The sequence below is a fragment of the Pleurodeles waltl genome, chromosome 1_2 (genome assembly GCF_031143425.1).
Source record: "Pleurodeles waltl isolate 20211129_DDA chromosome 1_2, aPleWal1.hap1.20221129, whole genome shotgun sequence".
NCBI lineage: Eukaryota > Metazoa > Chordata > Amphibia > Caudata > Salamandridae > Pleurodeles > Pleurodeles waltl.
Genome location: NC_090437.1, coordinates 979,884,523 through 979,905,267, shown reverse-complemented (window position 1 = coordinate 979,905,267; position 20,745 = coordinate 979,884,523). Strand labels below are relative to the sequence as shown.

At 47.1% G+C, this 20,745-nt stretch overlaps 1 protein-coding gene across 1 annotated transcript in view; it reads left to right on the top strand.

Annotated features, from left to right (window-relative positions):
* Positions 1 to 20,745, top strand: part of CWH43 (cell wall biogenesis 43 C-terminal homolog) — a 460,620-nt gene that overhangs the window by 178,531 nt on the left and 261,344 nt on the right. Inside the window, exon 6 of the mRNA XM_069201483.1 lies at positions 3,505 to 3,587. Coding sequence (XP_069057584.1) covers positions 3,505 to 3,587 — 83 coding nt within the window. The remainder of the gene's footprint in view (positions 1 to 3,504; positions 3,588 to 20,745) is intronic.

The following is a 20,745-nucleotide window of genomic DNA, read 5'->3' as shown; positions in this document are numbered from 1 at the left end:
CATGCCCCCTGCCCTTGGGCTAAAGGGCCTACCTTACCAGTGACATACAAGTTCAGAGTGCAGTGACCATGATAAAAGGCAAACCTTATGTCTGGAGTGAAAGGTGCATGCACCATTTCACGCTGGCTCAAATGACAAGCCTGTAGTCCCAGTTTGCATGGTCCCCCATGGGTGGCACAGTACTTTCTGTAGCCCATTGCCTTTTCTTGCCCCATAATTTGCTCATTCCTGCTGCATAATTTGGCCCTTTCCTGCTGCATAATTCCAGTTGCCCTGAATATAGGTGGCTGCTTAACATGAATAGTGCAGATTTGGTGATAAACACAAGATCAGCCTTTTTTTTTTTGCCTTGCATCATTTTTCATGCAACCAGATGTTGACATATCTTCTTAGTGGTGAGGATGACATGAAAAGGTAATTACAAAACGTTGAATACCTTAGAAGCCTCATTTTACAAAGTACAATAAATAGGTCCCAGACTTACTATTTTTCCACACAAGGCAGTGCAGCAACCAAATATGGTGTGCTTTGTTGTGCAAGAGAAAAATCACAGCACAACCACATTTATTAACAAGTATTTACAATGCAATGGGTCTCGCGTTTGCTCAAGTTAGAGCTATTAGCGTTGTAAACTGCTAACCAGACTTTTCTTGCCACATAAATTGAAAATGAAAAGTAAAACGGTTTCACATAAGCAAGCCGATGGCTGCAATGAGTGCAAAGCAGACACACAAAAGGAAACAGAATTTTGCTCTCAGTGAAACATATCGGCAAAAGTGCAAGTATCCATGTAACCAGCAAAAATAAAAGTACCTACGTAACCAGCAAAAATAAAAGCATCCATGCAACCGGCAAAAGTGCAATTATCCATGTAACAGGGTCGATGTCATGCAAAGCGCACGACTACTGCCCAGCGAGATCGCACTGCCTATGAAATAACAAGAAAAAGTAGTCCAGAAGCCACCCGGAAAACCTGGAGCCTTGTATGTTTTTAGTAGTTGGCCGGTGTGCTTGAGGAGGGCTTACCACTGGAAAAGGCATGACGTATGCATGCTTTTCACTAATGCAATCAAGCGTATTTTAAAAGGCAAGCCCACAAACCAAACAAATTGATGGGCATGGCATTGGCATGGTAAAAAGCCCACAGAGAGATTACAAGAGGGACAGAGCACTTTGCGTGCTCGACCCTTAATCTTGTCTAATAAGGCAGCCTCACACCATGGTGCAGGGCTGAGTGTGCACTCTTTGGCATACGTTTTGTACAGGAAGTACACCCTTCCAGAACATATTCCTGTGCCTAGACAAACTCAGAAGAAACCCATGCATTTTATCAGGGCTGGCTGTAGGGTGGTGCGACCGGTGCAGCCACACTTGGCTCTGACCTTGTCTTGCTCTGTTTTGAAATAAATTATGGGTTTGAAAGCTTCCTTGTATGTTGATAGTTTTCAGACAACAATAAAAATGTCAAGATAACGCTAATGATTAATATTTCTGCTGGAGAGAATTTGAGATTTGTCTATTGACAGTTCTGACTCGTCATAAAGTAGCGCAGAGGGTTAATGTGCCTGCTGAAAGAACATGTACCACGCAGACCACAGAACGGTATTGTATGTGGACAGCTCATGGGGTTACTACTTTTGTCACACAGATCCTTTTGTTACTTACAGTTCATAAGTTACAATCCTAATATGGCACAGTGGCCTGTGAACTGTAATCAAACAGCTGCATGACAACAGCAAGGCACAGGGTTGGCTTCCGATGTTTTCCCCAGTCTTTCATTATTCCAAAATAGATAAAAAGGGTAAGGTTGGTAGAAATCCATTCGTATTAGTGCAACCAACCCTAACCACTCTGTTACTTTTTAAATGCAGAGTCTGTGCTTCTCCAGACCAAACACTCTTAAAATATACTGCCTACTAGTAAGGATAACATGTGATCCCTACACCTTGCAATCCTCGTTGTCCTATGTAAAATTCCCATAGACTTCTTTACACACGTGTGATTCATCATAACGTGTGCGTGATATAAGGCGCTCTGACACCCTACACTGGCATGAGTAGCGCTATAAAACAAATTAAGTGCATGTGTGAGAGGGACTGTGGAGAGATGAGGAGCGCTGTTGGAAGTTGGTAGTGGGGAATCCGTGGAAAAGTAGGTCATGGGTGGGCAAACAAGGCTGCTGCACTGGGCTCCACCAGCGCTAAGCCGGCCCTGCATTGGATGTGTAGTGTACACTGCAGCACACGCCTTTTTTTGAGAAATGAACACATTTCCCCTTGTTCATGTCTACTTCAAGTATGTGTTAGCTTTGAAGCAAAATCCAGACAGCCTCCCTTAGTAGATTATGGGCCAGATGTAGGAAAACTCCCAAATTCCGACTTGCAATTTGCGAGTCCCTGCGACTCGCAAATTGCAAGTCGCAATTTGGGATGCAGAAAGGTGTCTCAGACACCTTCTGCGAGTCGCTATGGGGTCGCAAAGACCCACCTCATTAATATTAATGCGGTGGGTCGCAATTTGCGACCCCATAGCGACTCAGGGCACTCACGGGGATGGAGGCCTGCTGGGAACAGCAGACCTCCATGTCCGTGACTGCTTTTAAATAAAGCAGGTTTTTTTTTCAAAGTGCAACCCGTTTTCCTTAAAGGAAAACAAGCTGCACTTTGAAAAATAAACCGAAACCTATTGTTTCGGTATTTTTCAGGGCAGGTAGTGGCCTGCTCTGAAAAATTATTATTAGGTCCAGTCACAAAGGGGAAGGGGTCCCATGGGGACCCCTTCCCGTTTGCGAGTGGGTTACCATCCACTTCAAGTGGATGGTAACTGCGAGTCCATTTGCGAAATGGAATTGCATACCACTGCGACTCGCAAATAGGAAGGGAACACCCCTTCCTATTTGCGACTCGGAAATGCATTTTGCGAGTCGGTTCCGACTCGCAAAATGCATTTCTACATACCAGATGGGGTTTAGCGACTCGCAAATGGTGTTTTTCGCCGTTTGCGAGTCGCTAAACCTTTCCTACATCTGGCCCTAAGTTTCATATTAAAACCTGTGGGGATTGTTGCTGATCTGCCACAGTAACACCTGCTTGAGTGAAAGCGATCGGATGTGTATTTTGGTCCAAGGAAAGACGTCCTTTCCAGTGCAAAACAATTTTGTGCTTGATAGTAACTGTCACTTACCCCTTTGTGTCACATTGCGCCAGCGCAAAACTTTAGTAAATGTGCCCCCAAGTGTTTTAACAGGAATCTTTCACTGAAAAGCCCTGCTGACATCCGCAACTTCAATCCGTGTGTTACTGAGTCAGTCATTGGATTCTAACTACCCCGGCTGGAAGCGAGGGGCTCCAGACACTGTTCACGTACAGAGCGAGAAGCACTTGCGCATTTTTCCTGGGACAACCTGCTTTCTTTTTAACATCTGATGCCTTATGTACAAAAGCATGAAAACGAATAGCAATTCACTCCTGCATCAAAATTAACCAAAAATGTGTTTTATTTCAGAGGTGCGATTTTGCTGGGCCTGGCTCAAGGAGTGTTTCTATCTTTTTGGAGTGTTGCGACTCGTGTCTGGTGGTTTCTTCTTGGTAAGATGTATATGTTTTTAAAAAATGTAACTAAGGAAATTTGTATTACTGTTACATAGTACGCATAATAAGTGATACATGGTAAGGTGCATTGCCTGCAAGGTAGAGATGTGCTTTCAATGAAGGGCCTCTGTAGAGAGAGATCGAAAATGCGTCCATTTTCTTACGATAATGGCATTACTCCTAGTCCTACTCCCTCGCCTTCCTTAGAACCAATGAGGCTTCCTGCCTCCCACTAGACCCTCCCTTCCCCTTTTTAAACCCCCCCCCCCCCCACCCCTACCACCTCCTGTACAAAAATCAAGCCCAAGTAGCAACTCAGACAGTCCGTACTGGGGGGCGGGAGGGAACAGAAAGGAAGGCGAGGGAGTAGGACTAGGAGTAATGCCATTATCGTAAGAAAATGGACGCATTACCTCCCGTCCCTCCCTCGCCTTCCTTAGAACCAATGAGACATAGCAAGAAACACACAGGAGACGGACACTGAGTTGCAAGAAGTTTATTATAATGCACACAGGCCACCAAGACCCTACCCCTATTACCTCATAGAGGATAAGACCCGGTGACCCAACACCAACTCCAAACCACCCAAGTCAGTCAGCCTATAATGCCGAACAAACGTCGAAGGAGAGGCCCAAGTGGCGGCCCTGCAAATTTCCACCACAGAAGTCCCCTGAAGCTCAGCCACCGTAGCCGCCATACCCCTGGTAGAACGACCCTGAATCCCCTTGGGAGGCCCTAGCCCTTTCAAGGAATAGGCCAACAGAATCAACGATCTCACCCACCGACTCAAGGAAGCCGTGGACGGCTTTTCCCCTTTACGGGCCGGACCGAAATTTACAAAAAGTGAATCACCCTTACGGAAAGGAGCCACCACACGCAGATACTCCAACAAAGGTCTGCACACATCTAAAGAATGTAAACAAACCTCCTCCACTGAAGGAAGGATGTCCTCCTAGCGAGCATGGAAAGAAGAATTAACTTTCGGAATAAAAGAAGGCACCGGAACAAGAATCCCCCGATCCTGAAAAACCTTACAAAAAGGAAAAGAACAGGCCAAGGCCCCCAATTCCCCTAAACGGCGGGCCGAAGTAATGGCCACCAAAAAGAACGTTTTCAAAGAAAGATGGCGCAAATCACATTCCCCCAGTGGTTCAAAAGGGGCAGCAGTCAATGCATCTAAAACTAAAGAAAGATCCCACGAAGGAAAAGAACGCACAGGGCGAGGAAACAAATTAAGAAGCCCCTGAAAAAACCTAGGCATCAAACGACCCTCATCTGGTAGATTACGCCATGGACCTCTAAACGCCTGAATAGCCGCCCACTGCACCCGCAGAGACGCCACTGATAACCCCAATTGTGCACCATCCTGTAAAAACTGCATCACATCAAATATAGACGCGCAGGTAAGATCCAATTTATGCCGGAAGCACCAAGAAGAAAAAACCTTCCACTGTCTACCATAGGAAAGCAAAGTGGAACGCCGCCTGGAAGCCAGCAAAGTAGAACTCAAAGCCACTGGTACCCCCAGACCCGTCAAACCCCGGCGTTCAACTTCCAGGCCGTCAAGTGTAACCTCCTCAATGACCCCATCGAGAGGTAAGGAAACTCCAGGGGAGACGGACAAAGAGGAAGAGGCCACATCCGGCCGGATGCCATCAGCTGCAGCAATGGAAACCAATTCGCCCTCGGCCAATGGGGAGCAATCAAGATAACCCTGGCCCCCAGATGCCGCACCCTCAACAGAAAAGACCGGATCAGCTGAAACGGCGGGAAAGCGTACAAAAGGCCCCTCGGCCAAGGACACGACATCCCGTCCACCTCCCAAGCCTGAGGACACCGAAACCGAGAGCAGAAGCAACTGAGCTTCGCATTTTCCGGGGACGCAAACACATCCAGCACTGGAAGACCCCAGAGACGAACCAGATGAAGAAACAGAGACTTCCGGAGGGAGAAAAGTTGAGAGGAAGGAATCACCATGCTTAGAAGGTCCGCCCGAACATTGACTACCCCCCTAATGTACGTAGCCCGGAGAGAAGGCACCCACTCCTGAGCCAACAAAAAAATCTTCCTGGCCAGACTGAACAAAGCCCTCGACCTGGTCCCCCCCTGTCGGTTGACATAAGCCTTGGCCACTAAGTTGTCCGTCCGAATAAGAACCGCAGCCCCCTTCAGGGACACCTGGAAATGTATCAGAGCCAATAATACAGCCTTCAACTCGCGCCAATTTGACGACCGATTGGCTTCCAGCGGGGACCAGAACCCCTGAATCTGTGCCGACCCCATCCAAGCACCCCATCCGGAGAAGCCGGCATCCATTGTTACCACCACTGGGCTTAGAGGAGACAAAGACACCCCTACCCAAAGATGATTGGACTCCAACCACCATCTCAACTCCCTGCGAATCAACCCTGACCCCGGAATCCTGGTCATCAGAGAACCAGACCCTGGTGCCCACCTTCTCAGGAACCAGGTCATCAGGCAAAGAATATGGAAACGCGCCCAAGGGACCAGAAATATCACTGACGCCAAATGACCTTGCAGACGCAACCACAGAAGTGCAAGGGGGGCCGTCTGTAACACAACCTCCCTCACCATGGACTGGAGTACACCTAACCTCTTTTCTGACACCGTCACCAAACCTAGAAGAGTCCGAAACCGCGCCCCTAGAAAAACCAGATCCTGGGACGGGACCAAATCTGACTTCCCCCAGTTGATCAAAAACCCATGGTTTTGCAGGACCACCAGAACCCAGGTCACCTGCCTCCGCAACAGGCCCTGCGAGGGTGCATGTATCAGGATGTCGTCCAGATACGGATGAATAAACACCCCTTCTGAATGCAGCAAAGCCACCAGGGGGGCCAGCACCTTTGTAAAAATCCGAGGAGAAGACATGAGGCCGAAAGGCAGGACACAAAACTGATAATGCTCCTGATCCACAGCAAACCTTAGGAACCTCTGAGAAGTCTTTGCCACCAGCACATGTAGGTAAGCATCCTGCAGATCCAGTGACACCATAAAGTCCCCCTGACTGACCAATGTAAAAATAGTCTGAATTGACAGCATGCGGAAATGCACCGTCTTGATCCAAGCATTCACTCCCTTCAGATTGAGCACAGGCCGAAACCCCCCTGATACCTTCTGAACTAGAAACAAGACAGAATAAGTGCCCTGACCCCTTTCCTCCAGGGGAACGCGGGAAATGGCCCCTTTCAAAAGTAAGTCCCGGACTCCGTCAACAATGCCTCCCTCCGTGCCCCGACTGTAGGCAGAGGAGTGGGACGCACCCCCGAATCCGGAGGCACCACAACAAAATCGATGACGTAACCATTGGCCACAATGTCCAGCACCCAATGATCGTTGACACTGTCCTGCCAAGTTGAAAGAAAATGCCTCAGCCGTCCCCCAACCTGCCCTATGCCAGGCCCACAGTGATTGTCAGGACCCCTTCTTGAACCCACCCCGGTTCGAAGGAGCAGCTTTCTTAGGGGAAAAACGAGGCTGAAAACGACGTTTCCTAAATGAAAAAGATTTTGCATCCATCTTGGGAGAAGAACGGGAATGTTTCTTCCACCCTTTCCCAGAAGCAGATCCTCCTTTATAAGGCAAGGCATGCTTCCTTTCCTTAAACGCCTTGGAAAGCTTGGAAGGCAATTGATCACCAAACAAGCTACGACCCTCAAAGGGCAGTCGCAGGAGGGCAGACTTCTCCCCAGGGTCGGCCTTCCAGGACCGCAACCAGAAGGACCTACAAGCCCCAATCAAAGCTCCAGACGCCAGAGCCGAAGTACGGACCACATCTGATGATACATCTGCCAGCAACCTGGCCTGCTGCTCCATACCAGCCAGGAGTTCGGAACACTCCGCCCCCTCCTGAACAGCCACTGCCAGCTTATCAAAGTCCTGCACCAACGACTGGGCCGCATAAGCGGAATATATACCTGCCCTCAGTGCCAGAATTTCAGCCGCAAAAGCCCTCTTGAGCCCAGAATCTACCTTACGGTCCGTGGCATCAGTAGGCACACAATCCTCCGGATTGACTGCTGTTTTGCCAATCAGGGTAGCCAAAATTGAATCCAGGCAAACAGAGGAAGGCAATACATCCTCTCCCTCTAGTAAATAAAGTTTCTGAAGGAATCGTGGAACCTGGGCTTTATCCACATCCTTCCATTCACGAAACACCATATCCTTCACAGGTCCCTGAAAAGGCATGGCAAACTTAGAAGGCGTCTGATATTGCAGGAATAAGTGAGAGTCAGAGTTCGTAGGCTGAAACACCAGAAACCCTAAATTGTCCCGTACATGTGCCATCACCTCCCACATCTCCTCTCTGGAGACATATTTCCCCCCAGAGGAAGTAGATGGAGCCTCCCCCTCCTCATCCTCTGAGGAGGACCTCCCCGCAGTAGCAGGAGCATGTGCAGCTTTAGACCGACTAGGCCTGGCCATCCCTGCCTGGAGAGCCCTGGAAACAGCCACCTCGATCATCTCCTGCACCTCCTCCCTGGACATGAGTGGCGCAGCACCACCACCCGGAACCTGGTGACCCCCAGGGGTTGAAATGTCAGCAGCACCCTCCTCTCCCGAGGAGGAGGAAGAAACAATCCTACCTCTCTTTGCAGGCACCTTAGACATGGTAGAATCAAGAAACACTACCACCTCCCTGAAGACACTTCCAAATATACAGGGCCCAGGACCTCCCATACACAACCATTAACCAATCCCCACAAATCTAAAATTAAAGAATGCAGTTAAATTTGCGGGCAGAACGCCCGGCCTACCAGTTCCTGGATTGAAAAAACGCTCCTCTGCACCTCTACGCGGCTCCGCGGGCCGAGGAAACCGGAAATGGACGCCCCAGCCGCAAAGAGCCGGCTGACCCCATCAGCCGACTCCCAGGACGCGTCTTACGAGCAGCCCCGTCTGCTCCGAAAAGACGCGACCGGCCAGAGCACACCTCGCGGAGCCCCGCGCCCCGAGGAGGGCTGATACGACGTCCCCCAGGCCTTGCCGTGGAGGAAAGAGAAAAGGTAAGTCTAGCGAGGGCTAGACAAAAAGTACAGGAGGTGGTAGGGGTGAGGGTGGGTTTAAAAAGGGGAAGGGAGGGTCTAGTGGGAGGCAGGAAGCCTCATTGGTTCTAAGGAAGGCGAGGGAGGGACGGGAGGTAATGATCAAGTTGGTGGATAGAACTGATCTAGAGCTCTGCACTGACTCTCGTTTGCTCAATCACTGTGCTTTATTATTTAAACAGTGGCATTTCACTTTAAAACATAACCTAGACCTTGGACGTCCAAAGCTGTAAAGCCGGGCAGTTTAATGTGACCAGATATGGGCAGACAGGAAAGCAACTTACTAAGGTATCAGGGATTAGAGCGGGAGTATTATTTTGAACACTGTAAAGGAGAGCAGGAAGTCTGTCAGTACCATGAAACTAAGGCTAGTAAATGCCCGGTTTGTGCTGCATGTTTCTGTGGGATTTACCGCGTCTCAATATGTGTATTTATGCTTACTGGGGAAGGAGGGGATTGATGGGCTGCAAGAAAGTACTGGCTGACCAGCATCAGGCCATTCATCATTTCTGGGGATGAAACCCCATTTGGCGCCCATAAAAGAATTATTATGTGAGTTCAAATCGCAGGAGTTTGCTCCTGCTATTTCCTGCAGAAGAATCATGACGCAAATGGCAGAAGCCAATAAGGCACATGCACACCTGAGAAAGGGGATTAGCATGCAGTATGTGCACATTATTCCCCTTTCCAAGGTGCAAACCGTGGAATCTGGCACAAATTGTGCTACCCAAATTAATGGATGCTTATTTTGAACATGTTTTTTTGCGATCTCATAGTAAGCACCCTAGATTGACACCATTTTCTCTGTTTTGAAAACGTAAATTAAAAGTTGAGTTCCTTAGTACCAGTTTCGACAACTAAGAAATACTTGACCGCATTTACACCATGCACAGAGCAGGACTGGAGTGTGCATTCTGCCACCTGGCATTTTCCCAGTGGGCTGACCACATCTGCAACAAGATGTAGTGCACTTCACATAGAGAACAATAATGGGGGGGTAGGGGAGTGATCTGCTTACAATGAACATCTAGCCACGTTGAAAGGGTCAAAAATACAATAAAATGCAAACACAAAACAACCAGTGTCAGGGCATTAAGGACATTGAACAATATTGGCAAATGCGGGCAAAATGCGGTTAATAATTGAAAGTTCTGTGGGAACGAGGAGCTAGGGTTCATATGTCAAATAAATTTAACTAGAGGTAAAGGGAGGGCCTTAGCATGAAGGCATGTGAGTTAAATGTAATGAAGTGGGGAATAATAATTCAGCGAGAAGTAATGAGGAAAGCTAAATAAAGCAGAATCCAGGAAAGGCAGGGTGAGAAGAGAGGGAAGTGAAAACGAAACTGTGAAGGGAGCGAAATCCTGGTTACATGAAGACCCTAATGAATGTTTTGCTGTTGCTTTAGAATTGCAGTTTACTTTTTATTATGGTATTGCTTTCTTTTCCTCTCAAACATGGCATCAGGTCAATCATACTGTTGGTCTTCAAAACAAAAGTTTTTCAACCACATGCCTCTGCTGTTCACCTCCCAGTAATCTTACGGCTGCTCTGTTAGTCTTGGTAAAAGTCCTTAAAATAATCTTGAAGCTGTGGCTACACCGGCAAAGATGGCAGGCACTCAGTAACAGAGCTCTGCTCACCCGGCAGTGCATCCGTTGACTCCCGCCACTCTCCAGGGCCATCTGACCCGGGTTGAGCAAGAGGGCGGTGCCATCTGCGCAGACGTTGCTGAAGGCTGCTATCAGAGCCCTTGAGTAGGGCGGCACACCAGATGAGGAGCTTTGGGGCCGAAGGGAGCGAGGTGAGACGGGCTACGGCAGCAACAAATCTGGCAATGACAGCGCCTGAGGGTCACGAGGCTGACGGGGGAGACCTGTGGAGCCCCCAGTGATGAAGATCCCAGGAAGGGGCCTGGACGGCCTGAGGACGAAGGAGGAGAGCACAGAAGTCCCCGCAGGGGAGCGGTGGAGCTGGGCCTGCACACATGCAGGGCAGCCAGGGCCTGCGGCCTGAACAACTAAGAACAGAGAAGCCAAAAGAAGGCAGGAGCACTGGTTGCCTTGCTGCTGACGGAGGACAGTTCACGGGTAACAGGGAGCCACCCCACTATAAAGTGCAGACCCTAGATGCCCCCTTGAGGACTTAAACCAATTAGTCTCAGACTTACAAATGCCATGATTGACATTGGAAGAAAGTGAGGCCCTGGAGTCAGATGTCACAGGGGAGGAGCTTCAGGCGGCTCTTGCTCAGCTCCAGGCAGGCAGGGCGCCGGGCCCAAATGGCTTCCCAGCTGAATTCTGGCTCCTGGTGTGGCTGCAGATGGGCTCTATTCTACTGGAGACATTCTGCGAGGCTTAGAGACCGGTGAATTACCCCAAATCTTTGGGCTGGGGAGATCGTAGTGTTACCAAAACCAAACATCGAGGGTACACACTGTGAAGATGTCAGACCAATATCGTTCCTTAACATAGAGGCAATAATATGGGCCAAAATGTTAGCAACATCTTTGCTGACGGTAATATCCTGCCTGGTACACCCAGACCAATCTGGGTTTATGCCCCACCAGGCAACCCGGCATAATATCCAGAGAGTCCACAACACGATTGCTTTGAATAAAGTTTATCAAGGCCACAGGGCTCTGTTGTCCTTTGATTTTCGGAAGGCATTTGACTTGGTGGACTGGGCGTTCATGTTTGCTCTCCTCTCCCGAGACGGATTTGGCCCGACATTTCTCAGTTACATATGTCTTCTGTACACGGGTCTGCTGGCCAGGATGTTGGTAGGAAGCGCGTTCATGGAGTGGTCACCAGTATTGCGGGGCACCCGACAGACTTGCCCATTATTACCCTCGCTTTTCGCACTAGTGATCTAGCTACTGGCATCCTGGGTGAGGGTTGATGCTCTTTATCGGGGCTGCCAATGGTTGGCAGAGGTTGGGGATAGAATTGCTCTCTACGAAGATGATGTTCTCCTGTTTCTGGATGACCCGGAATCAACGGGTTCTAGGGCCCTCCAGATGCTGGAAGTCTTTGGCATCTACTCCAGCCTAAGGGTAATTGCCCAGAAATTGGCAATTTATCCCATCTCTCCAAGCCAGATGGCTTTGCCATGGGCAGCGGAGATCCCAATACTTCCTCTAGGCTTCAAATACTTGGGGGTATACATCACGGACGACGCAGCCCACTCCTTCAATTGGAACCTGGCACCCCAGTTGTCGGGTCTTGGACAAGACATCATGTTCTGGTCCACCCTACCCATGTCCCTGCTGGGTCGTTCCGCAATTTTCAAGATGGTCTTCCAGCAGCTCCTACTGTACCACTTATAGAACTACCCATTGCTAAAACATTCTTAACTAAGGTCAATGCATTACTTAGATCGCTGCCCTGGGGGTGGGAGGTGTGCCCTGCATTTCCCTGGGGAAATGTTGCCTACCACATTGGATGGGGGCACTGCCTCCTCAGACATAATCCTTTTTTATTGGGCAGCTCACCTACTCGTGAATGAGTGGTGGTTTGGTGGGTTTTGTGACCCAGTGTACACGGCGGAGGGTCTGATACTGGGAAAACAGGACTTTCCCACTTGTTGTATGGAAGGAGATCCCTGTGGTGCTCCTGCCAGCCACATGAGTGGAGCATGAGATATGGGACACAGCCATGAGGACACTAGGATAGGTGGACCGCCTTACTCTGAAGACACCATTGTGGCAGGGTGGTCGACTCCGAACAGGTGTTGGCCCTCTGGGGATTTACCGCTTGGGATATCATAGGTGTTTCCAGGCTGGGAGATGTGCTCCAAGCAGGGACACTGAAGTCTTTTCAGGACCTACAAGAAGAATATGACTTGCATCGTACTCAATTCTTCCAATATTTGCAGCTCTGCCATGCCCTCCTCCCGACCCTGAGAGCGGTGGAGGACATTTCTGAGTTATCCTCCATTATCCCCGATGGAGGTAAGATCTTCCTTACGAATCTTAAGGAGCACAAATGATCAGAAATATATAAAATGTTGCTCTACAATCTCCCTGACCCAATGGGGGTGGGGGATGAGGAGGGCATGGGAGGGGGAACTGGGGCCCTTAAAGGACAATTATTGGAGGGAGGGAGTGGGGGCCCCAAGGGAAGCAGTCATAGCCTCCTCACAATTCTGCTTAATACAATTAAAGATCCTCCATAGGATCTACCTAACCAGAACCTGACTATATTGTATGGGGTTGATCATGGTGGGGAATTTCCTGGGATGTGACGACCCACAGGGCGACTTACCACACACATTCTTTTGAAAGAGGGTGCTGGGATGGATTGAGAGGGTGTTGGGCTGGGCTATCCCTAGGGACCCCAAACTCATACTCCTTCATAATACAAATAACTTGGGGGGCAGCACACAATGCCAGAAGGTGCTCCTCTGGTTGGGACTGGTGCTAACCAAGAGGGACATTGCCAAGGCCTGGAAGGCAGCTGAGGCACCAATGTGAGGCATAGGCCACATGCATAGATCACTGTTTGTGGCTGGAACATCCAATATACCTGTCCAGGGACTGCCCCCAAAACATTTTAAGATCTGGAAGGACTATGGGGGATACAGCTGGAGCCTTGTGCTAGAGAGCCCTGGCCACCTCAGGGACGGTTGATAATGTGGGGTGGGGACCCCACCTACCAAACACAATGAATAAGCGGGATGTGCACAGTTCTTCTGTTCTATATGACTTGAGTGGTTGGTGTGTTGTGCAGCTCCAATGGACTTATGAGGGACAATTGGGGGCCATGGCATTGTACGTTTTGGCACACTTCCTTGCTCATGTGTTGTCAAATCAATAAAATATTTTCCCCAAAAATAATCTTAAAACTATTACATAATATGACCTTTATAGTTCAATTTATCCCATACAACATTGATTTACATTCTGTTTTCTTTGTCTTTATTCGTCTTACTGACTTTCAATTATCAGATGTCAGACATACACTTGCTCAAGTTCCTCTTCTTGCTTCCTTATATTGTAATCTCTCCCCACACCTAATCACCTCTCCTTATTGGTTCCTGGTTCCTGAACAAACCAGTAAACTCATCTGATTTTATAGAGGCCTTGCTCATAATAAAATGTAAGTGAATAGTGATTAATTATGTTTATTTAGAGCCCTGTACCATTTGGCAGTGTTGTCATGCTGTGGAGATCTCTTTGATTAGAGAACTAAACAAGAAGGTCTTGTGACAAATTTCAGCATTACTGACAACTCTATTCAGTCAAAGACCACGGATGAGAGTGGTTCCAAACTGTTGCCATGAATGGACTTTTGTTAAGGCGCACCATTCACCTATGTCTCACAGCAACAGTTGATTGAGGAAGAGAGAGAACCCTAAAAGCAGCAAAGAGTTATCAGACAGACTGTGCCTCTATTGTGTGGGAACTAGACCCCGTACACTAATAATCTGGAGTGTACCCCAGTTATCGTAACATCCCAAAATCTCAAAGTATCACCATTTATCTCAGGAGGTTCCACTTCGGGGGTTGGTCTAGTGTAGGAGAACACCCCACCCAACATCAGTTTAGTAGAGTAACATAATAAGTAATAAAGACCACTCAATAACTGAGTTCTAGAAGAGAAGTTAAAGAGTTTTATTACAAACATCTTGAAATCTAATGTTACAGAATAAATGCCATGAATTCTCAGAATTTCAGTTATACACAATAGTCACAAGTGAATAAATAATTCTAAGTCTCAAATGAGCAGCATAATCACAAGTAATCGGGCAGCACTCCTGGCAGAAGGAGAAAAGTCTCTCACAATATGACTGTTAGAATCATAAGGAAAACCGACAGCTTATCTGGTGGAAAAGGAAAGGTCTGTGGCTCACTCACAAAACAAGGAGTTCTTATGCATAAATCTAGCATCTGAAATTAGCCAAAGGCACAGATTCAGATTGGCATGACTAAAGCTAACAATTATTGAACAAATCCTAGGTTTCAACATCACATTAATGTTTCTAGCACCATCCCAATTATAAGTAAGATTGAAGCAGCTTCAGCAACACATTGTCATAGGACGTTCAGCTAAAATGCAATATTTCTAAACAAGGGTTAATACACCAGTACAAGAGTGCTAACCCAATATCATAACAGCACCAGAAAGTTAATTCTCAATGCAGGCATATTTTGGAAAAACACTGTATGATATAATTTGGTTTCTTGTCCTGCAAAACATGTGAGGAGAAAATAAGTCCAAAAGAACTTGATGTAATGTTGAATGCAGGAGCGAAGACACAAATAGAGAAACAGCATTCACTTTAACAATATGACAGCGTCACTAAAAGGTGGCCTAAACAAATACCCGGTATGTTAGTAAACATAGCTCTAAACCATATATTAAACACTTTTTAACCTCATACATATCATTTTATTGCTTGTGTACATAATTTTTCCAAAAAAATCATGAATACTCAATTTTATTTGCAACGTGAAAAATTTAAACTGAAAATAACTCCCACAACTAGGAAATGCTTTGTTAAAAAGCTGAGTTTTTGAGTTTGAAGAAAAGTAAGTTCAACTCCTGCTCAGCAGCACCGATGGAAAGGTTCATCTTCAGCTACACCTCTATGTTTAGCTGTTTCTTTCCAGTTAGTTGGTGGACCAGCCACCATGCCAGTTGATATAGCAGCATCCAGAACTGCCACACAAAATGGAGCGGGGACAGACAGAGATTTGGAGAGCAGTCTTGATGGGGAGAATTCTCATTTCAACATTCTAGCAGGATGCTAATAATCAAAGAGCACTGGAGACAACGGAAGCTTGCCGAGTGATAAAGGAGAAATTACTTTGCTCAGGGTTAGGATCCCAGATCAAGATCCATACAGGGGTGAATCAGGACTAGGTAATGTGGGATATAAGCCAACTTTAATGGCAATATGGAATATGGCAGATATATTTATTTTATATTTTTACCCTACTTTAATCTGGACATTAATGCTACTCTACAAACTCCTCTCCCCAAAACATATATACAGAGTGGTGCAATGTAACTCACTCCCACGCACAGTGGTAGAAGCCCACCTTGGACTCAACGGGGTCCATGGTGTGGGAAGCCCACTGTTGAAGCATGCCACATTTTCAGTGTGAGTGAGGGCTTTACATTTCCCAGAAATCACTCTACTTGACAGAAGTACAGGAGACCCTTAAAAAGCCTGGCCTTTTTGTTGTGTGAAAACGGACAGGAGTACCCCCTGCAAGGGTAGAGTGCTAGGCCTGCCCTTAACTTCTGACTTGTTCTGGACCTAGATAAATGCACTAAGTAGAACCTTTTCAGAGAGAAGAGGACTATTGTCCCTGCCAAGGCTTCACATGTGCAAAGTGGTGGTGACTACATACCACCTTTTATTGTTAGTGTAGTGTGACAAGGCATTTTTACCAGAATCATGTAAATGGAAACTAACTGGCCCATTCACCCCAAATTCCACTGCTGACCCTGAACCCAAAATCCTGTACCGAGAGCCTGTGCACCTGGACTTGCGCATGTATGCTAGTAAAGCAGTATGCATTGCATAGCACCTGAGGAAACCATAGTGGCAAACGACTGTGGGTTCCATTTTGGAAGCGCCTGGCTTGTTCCTATACACATGATGGAGGTGAGGTTGCTCTTCCAAACGGTAGACAGGTATTGATGGTTTTTAGATCAGAGAGAGGGAATCCAGGCACTGAAATGCAGGAAAGATGAGCCAGGCTTCCCAGCAGAAATCTGGTTAGGTCCTTTCTGATAGAGATGGCTGTTCATTAGCCTTCCTGATGCTCCCACTTCCTGAATGGCCAGAGTGAGGGCAGGGACTGCCGCTTCTGTGTCAGGATATGAAGGGTCCTTTAGAAGGGACAAAGCTCTTTGTTTCCCTTCCTGATCACTTTCAGGTGTGGCTGTTGATATTCAGATGTAGATCTCTCGCAACTCTTTGTGCCTCTCATGTGGCTGCTCCAACTTGGAGACAACCTTGCTGTGAAGAGCGTCACTCAAAACAAAGGTCTGTTGTTGGAAGACAGCCTGAGAAGGACACTTGAAAGGGGAGCAGGCCTGAATCAGTTCTGCAAATGCAAAGAATCCACATCTCCTGTCTGATGACCTTTTATGAAAGTAGGAGCTGCTGACCCACTTGTTGCTGTAGTTCTAAGTTCTCTCTGAGTTGCTCCACAGAGTCCCCAGAGGACCATTGCACAATCAAGGCTAGTGAGGGTACATCACCTGGAGTTCTCTTGGGAGAAATAACTGTGAGCTTGTTCCAGAAACCACAAAAGTCCTGCCTAAGAGAAGGGGGAGGAGCAAGTCCACACTGAAGAGGGGCTGACAATTGAAAGGAGGTTAGAACCCAGTGTGCATCCAGCAGACACTCTCTGACAATGTGACTGGTGTGACTGATTTTGTGAACCAGTGCCAGAGATCCTTGGAGGACTGCTGTACTTCAAAGGGCTGCTCAAGCCCTCTTATATTTCATCCCCATTATCTCAGCATGGCAATTGAGAAAGTTTGCCGGATCAGTAGGCCGACCAAAGCCCGATCGACATTTGCCCCTTGGCACCTGCTGCAAGCCTGCAACTGAGGACAGCATGACTCCAGCATTCTCAGCTATGCGTTGTGTGGTCCAAGCTGTCCCAAAAGTCAAATCTGTAAACCTGCAGTGTCTGCTGAGGGTGTCCCCCAGTGAGCAGCTAGACTGGCAGTGACCCCAAAGGGTGACTAGTCAATTACGCTGCTTCGAATATTGAGGCCATTGCTTCGAGGCATTATGTGCTGAACTAGTACATAGCAAACAGGAGCCGAAGATTTAAGCACCCAATTGGTCTACTGCCATCATGCTTCCAACAGTATCCAGAAGTGTACTGTCATCGCAGGAGCTCTGCGTCTGTAGAAGAGGACTGCCAAACCACTTCGACCCCAGGAGACTCCAGCACAACCAGCCATGAACCTATCCGTCAGTGTAGAGAGACCTCCAGAGCCTAGAAGAGGCTGACATCAGAAGCCTTCACTCCTCCTGCTACCTTCTGCTGACTCAGACTGTGTTGTTAAGTGCTGAGCCTATGTACCCCCCTTACTAACCTCCATGAGAATCCTGTGATTGCTCGGCATCATCCACTGAAAGTCGATTGCTGAAAAGGTCATACTTGTCAAAGTTTGCCGAGCCATAGTAGGAAGCACCCCGGAATTCTAGAGAAAAACAACCTCAGCATCCCAGGCTGTGGTTTAGTAGCCTCTGCCAGCCCCATGGCCCTCAGTGGGGGTCTCACAGTAACCCGTTGATAGTACCATTGCATATACCAGAGGGCAATGCACCATTATGTTGCTTCTTGCAGCCCACCATGGATATCATTTACGAGTCCCTAGCGGCACACTGCGCCACCAGAGCGTCATTTCTTTTTTTTACACTCCGGTAGCGCAGTGTGCCAGCCCATATTTACAAAGCCACACAAAGCCACCTTGCTTGGCTTTTCATTGCCTTGTAAATATGGACCCCTTTAATACATAACGCTGTGTGAAAGGCTAGTTCCATGGGTGTTATTCAACACCCATGGAACACAAAGGAATCTGACGCATTCCGAGATTTACAAGTCTAGGAATGCGTCAGATTCATACGCCGTAAAAACGCAACACCCACCTCCTATAAAGGTTCCAAAGGGAATCCAAACAACAATTAAGTTAACATTGAGCCTGAAAAATAATTAGCAATATATAGATTGTGCAAAACAAATATCTATTTATTATGATAATTCAAAAAAATATATATCACATATATAATTATATAAACAAGCACTTTAAGACAAACTGGACAGCTCTCTTTCAATCAACACTCATACTCATTTATACCCCATTAAACCATGAAAAAAATAAAACAATAAATAGCAGTGGAAAATTACTGGACAAAGTACATGTGTCAGCCCATATTATTATTCTTGGAAATATAATGTTCATCCTGTCACAATTCCATAGGATCCACTGTCCTTAGATCAATTTCCTATAATGGTCAAAATATGGTTCAAACAATTCTTCAAAAAGCTATTGTAATGATTCCTCCTTGTATAGTCCTTAATTATATCAGTTGTAGACATCTAGTACTTCAAATTCGCCAATCAAGCAATTGGACTTTTCATCTCCGCCAAATGTGCCGACGTACGTTTCGGTGTAATGTGGCCAGATAGTCACACACCTTCCTCAGGGCACGAATATATTGTCCATAATTAATTAAAATATGTAGAAAGAGAGATTCCGTCCAACAAGTCAAACTCTAAACAAATTAGAAAGCAATAAATGAAATGCTCAATCGGAAAATTCAAAATATGTCTCTGCATCACACACCCAGTCATGAACTTCAACACAACCAAATAGTGCTGAGACCCACAGACCTACCATGTGAGAAAAGAACGAAACAATTCATACGCCACCTCAGGTGTGGCGTAAGAGTGACGCAATGGGGAAAATACCTTTATTTCTCCCCGTTTTTTCCCCTACTTGTGTTGCATTTTGCAGCACACATAAAATGAGGAAAGCACCTCTTGTGATTGTTTTGTGCAGGGAGGTGTCCCTTTCTGCACAAAAACAATCATCCCCACAACGCAGGCACACTTGCAGCATGGTCCAAGGGAGCCTGCATTGGTGCATGGCAGCAATTTGAGCACCAGTGCAGGGGGGAGGACAGAAATGTGCTGTATCTTCTAGATGCAGAGCATTTCTGCCCTTTCGCGGCGGCACAGGATGGCGCAGAAAGCCACTTGCGCAGCTCTGCACCACAGGCCTTGTAAATGAGGCCCTAAGTGTCATCCAGCTTTGAAACCAAATGATGAATTGATGACACATTACACACATTGGCAAGAGACATGAAGATATATTTAAGAGACTTTTATCTGTAGTCTGCAAGAACAGACCAACCCTGGTGCATGTGGGTGGACTGTTAACGAGTAAGAGTGCCACTTTCCAGTTGACACACGCTTACTTTTTGCCTTTTTGTGTCTGTAATCAACACACTTTCTGACACATGAGCCATGTCAAAATTAGAGCTCTTAGAATGATCAACTATGTTAAAATTGTATCATTACACAGATTTCTTCATGTATTCAAAAGGGTAATCACTAAGGCCTCATAGAAGGCCCTATTCACAAAGGGACTTATGACTCGTAAAGTTAATAGTGCAGAATTTCCGCACTTGTGGCGGTACCTCTCCCCTCAGGACAGAATCTCTGCACTGCACACTGCAGTGCGGAGATTCTGCCCGAGTGTCAGTGCTTAATTTGTGCTTGTTTTTCCCCATGCTGAGCACCCGCACTTATTTGTGATGACCGGGGCTTACTCTTCTGCCTCAAGCATTTGCTGCGAGCAAAAGACACATATGAAAATGACGGAAGGAGGAAAAACTAAAAAGCGTCATAAAGGGAGAAAGTAGAAAGTTGCAGGATGAGCTGAAGGGGCCGGGGTGGCCGTAAATGGATTGAAGAGGCCCGAGACGGCTTCAGGATTACGCTGCCTCATTATTCAGTGCTGGCAGATTTAGTTACAGCAACCTTGTGTTTAAGAGAAGGGCTTTGAGCACCGGCACCACTTTATTTACAAATTAAGCACTGCCGAGTGTGGAGATTCCGTGTTCTTAACTTGATGAGTAGAAAGTCCATTTGTATATCGGGCCCTTACTCTTTAGCTGCAGCTGGCCTACCAGATTAAGTTTTCTGCTGGGTCGGCTGTTTTTCTTTGCTGCCTACCTCAATGACGGGACTGCTCCAGCATACAAGGGAGTGACACTTGGTGCCCCAAGCAACGCCAGACTGTTAGCAAATTTTTGTTTTCCAAAACAGACCCCCCAAAATGGGGGGGGGGGGGGGGGAGGGGGTGCGTTTGTGGCAATAAAAATCTGCACCGAAGTTCAACAGAAATAAGGAATATTAGAAGTCATCAACAAAAATTGAATGTTGGGGTCTTCTTTTTCAAATACCTCAATGTTTGCACACAATGTGACGAGATAGAAATGTCAAAGGAATGTTTGTGTGCCCAGCTGTGACCAGCAGAAAGAGGAGGTTGCATGATTATTTTGTAACCAGTGCTTAGTTTGTAAAGGAAAGAGTCCCAGTGCCC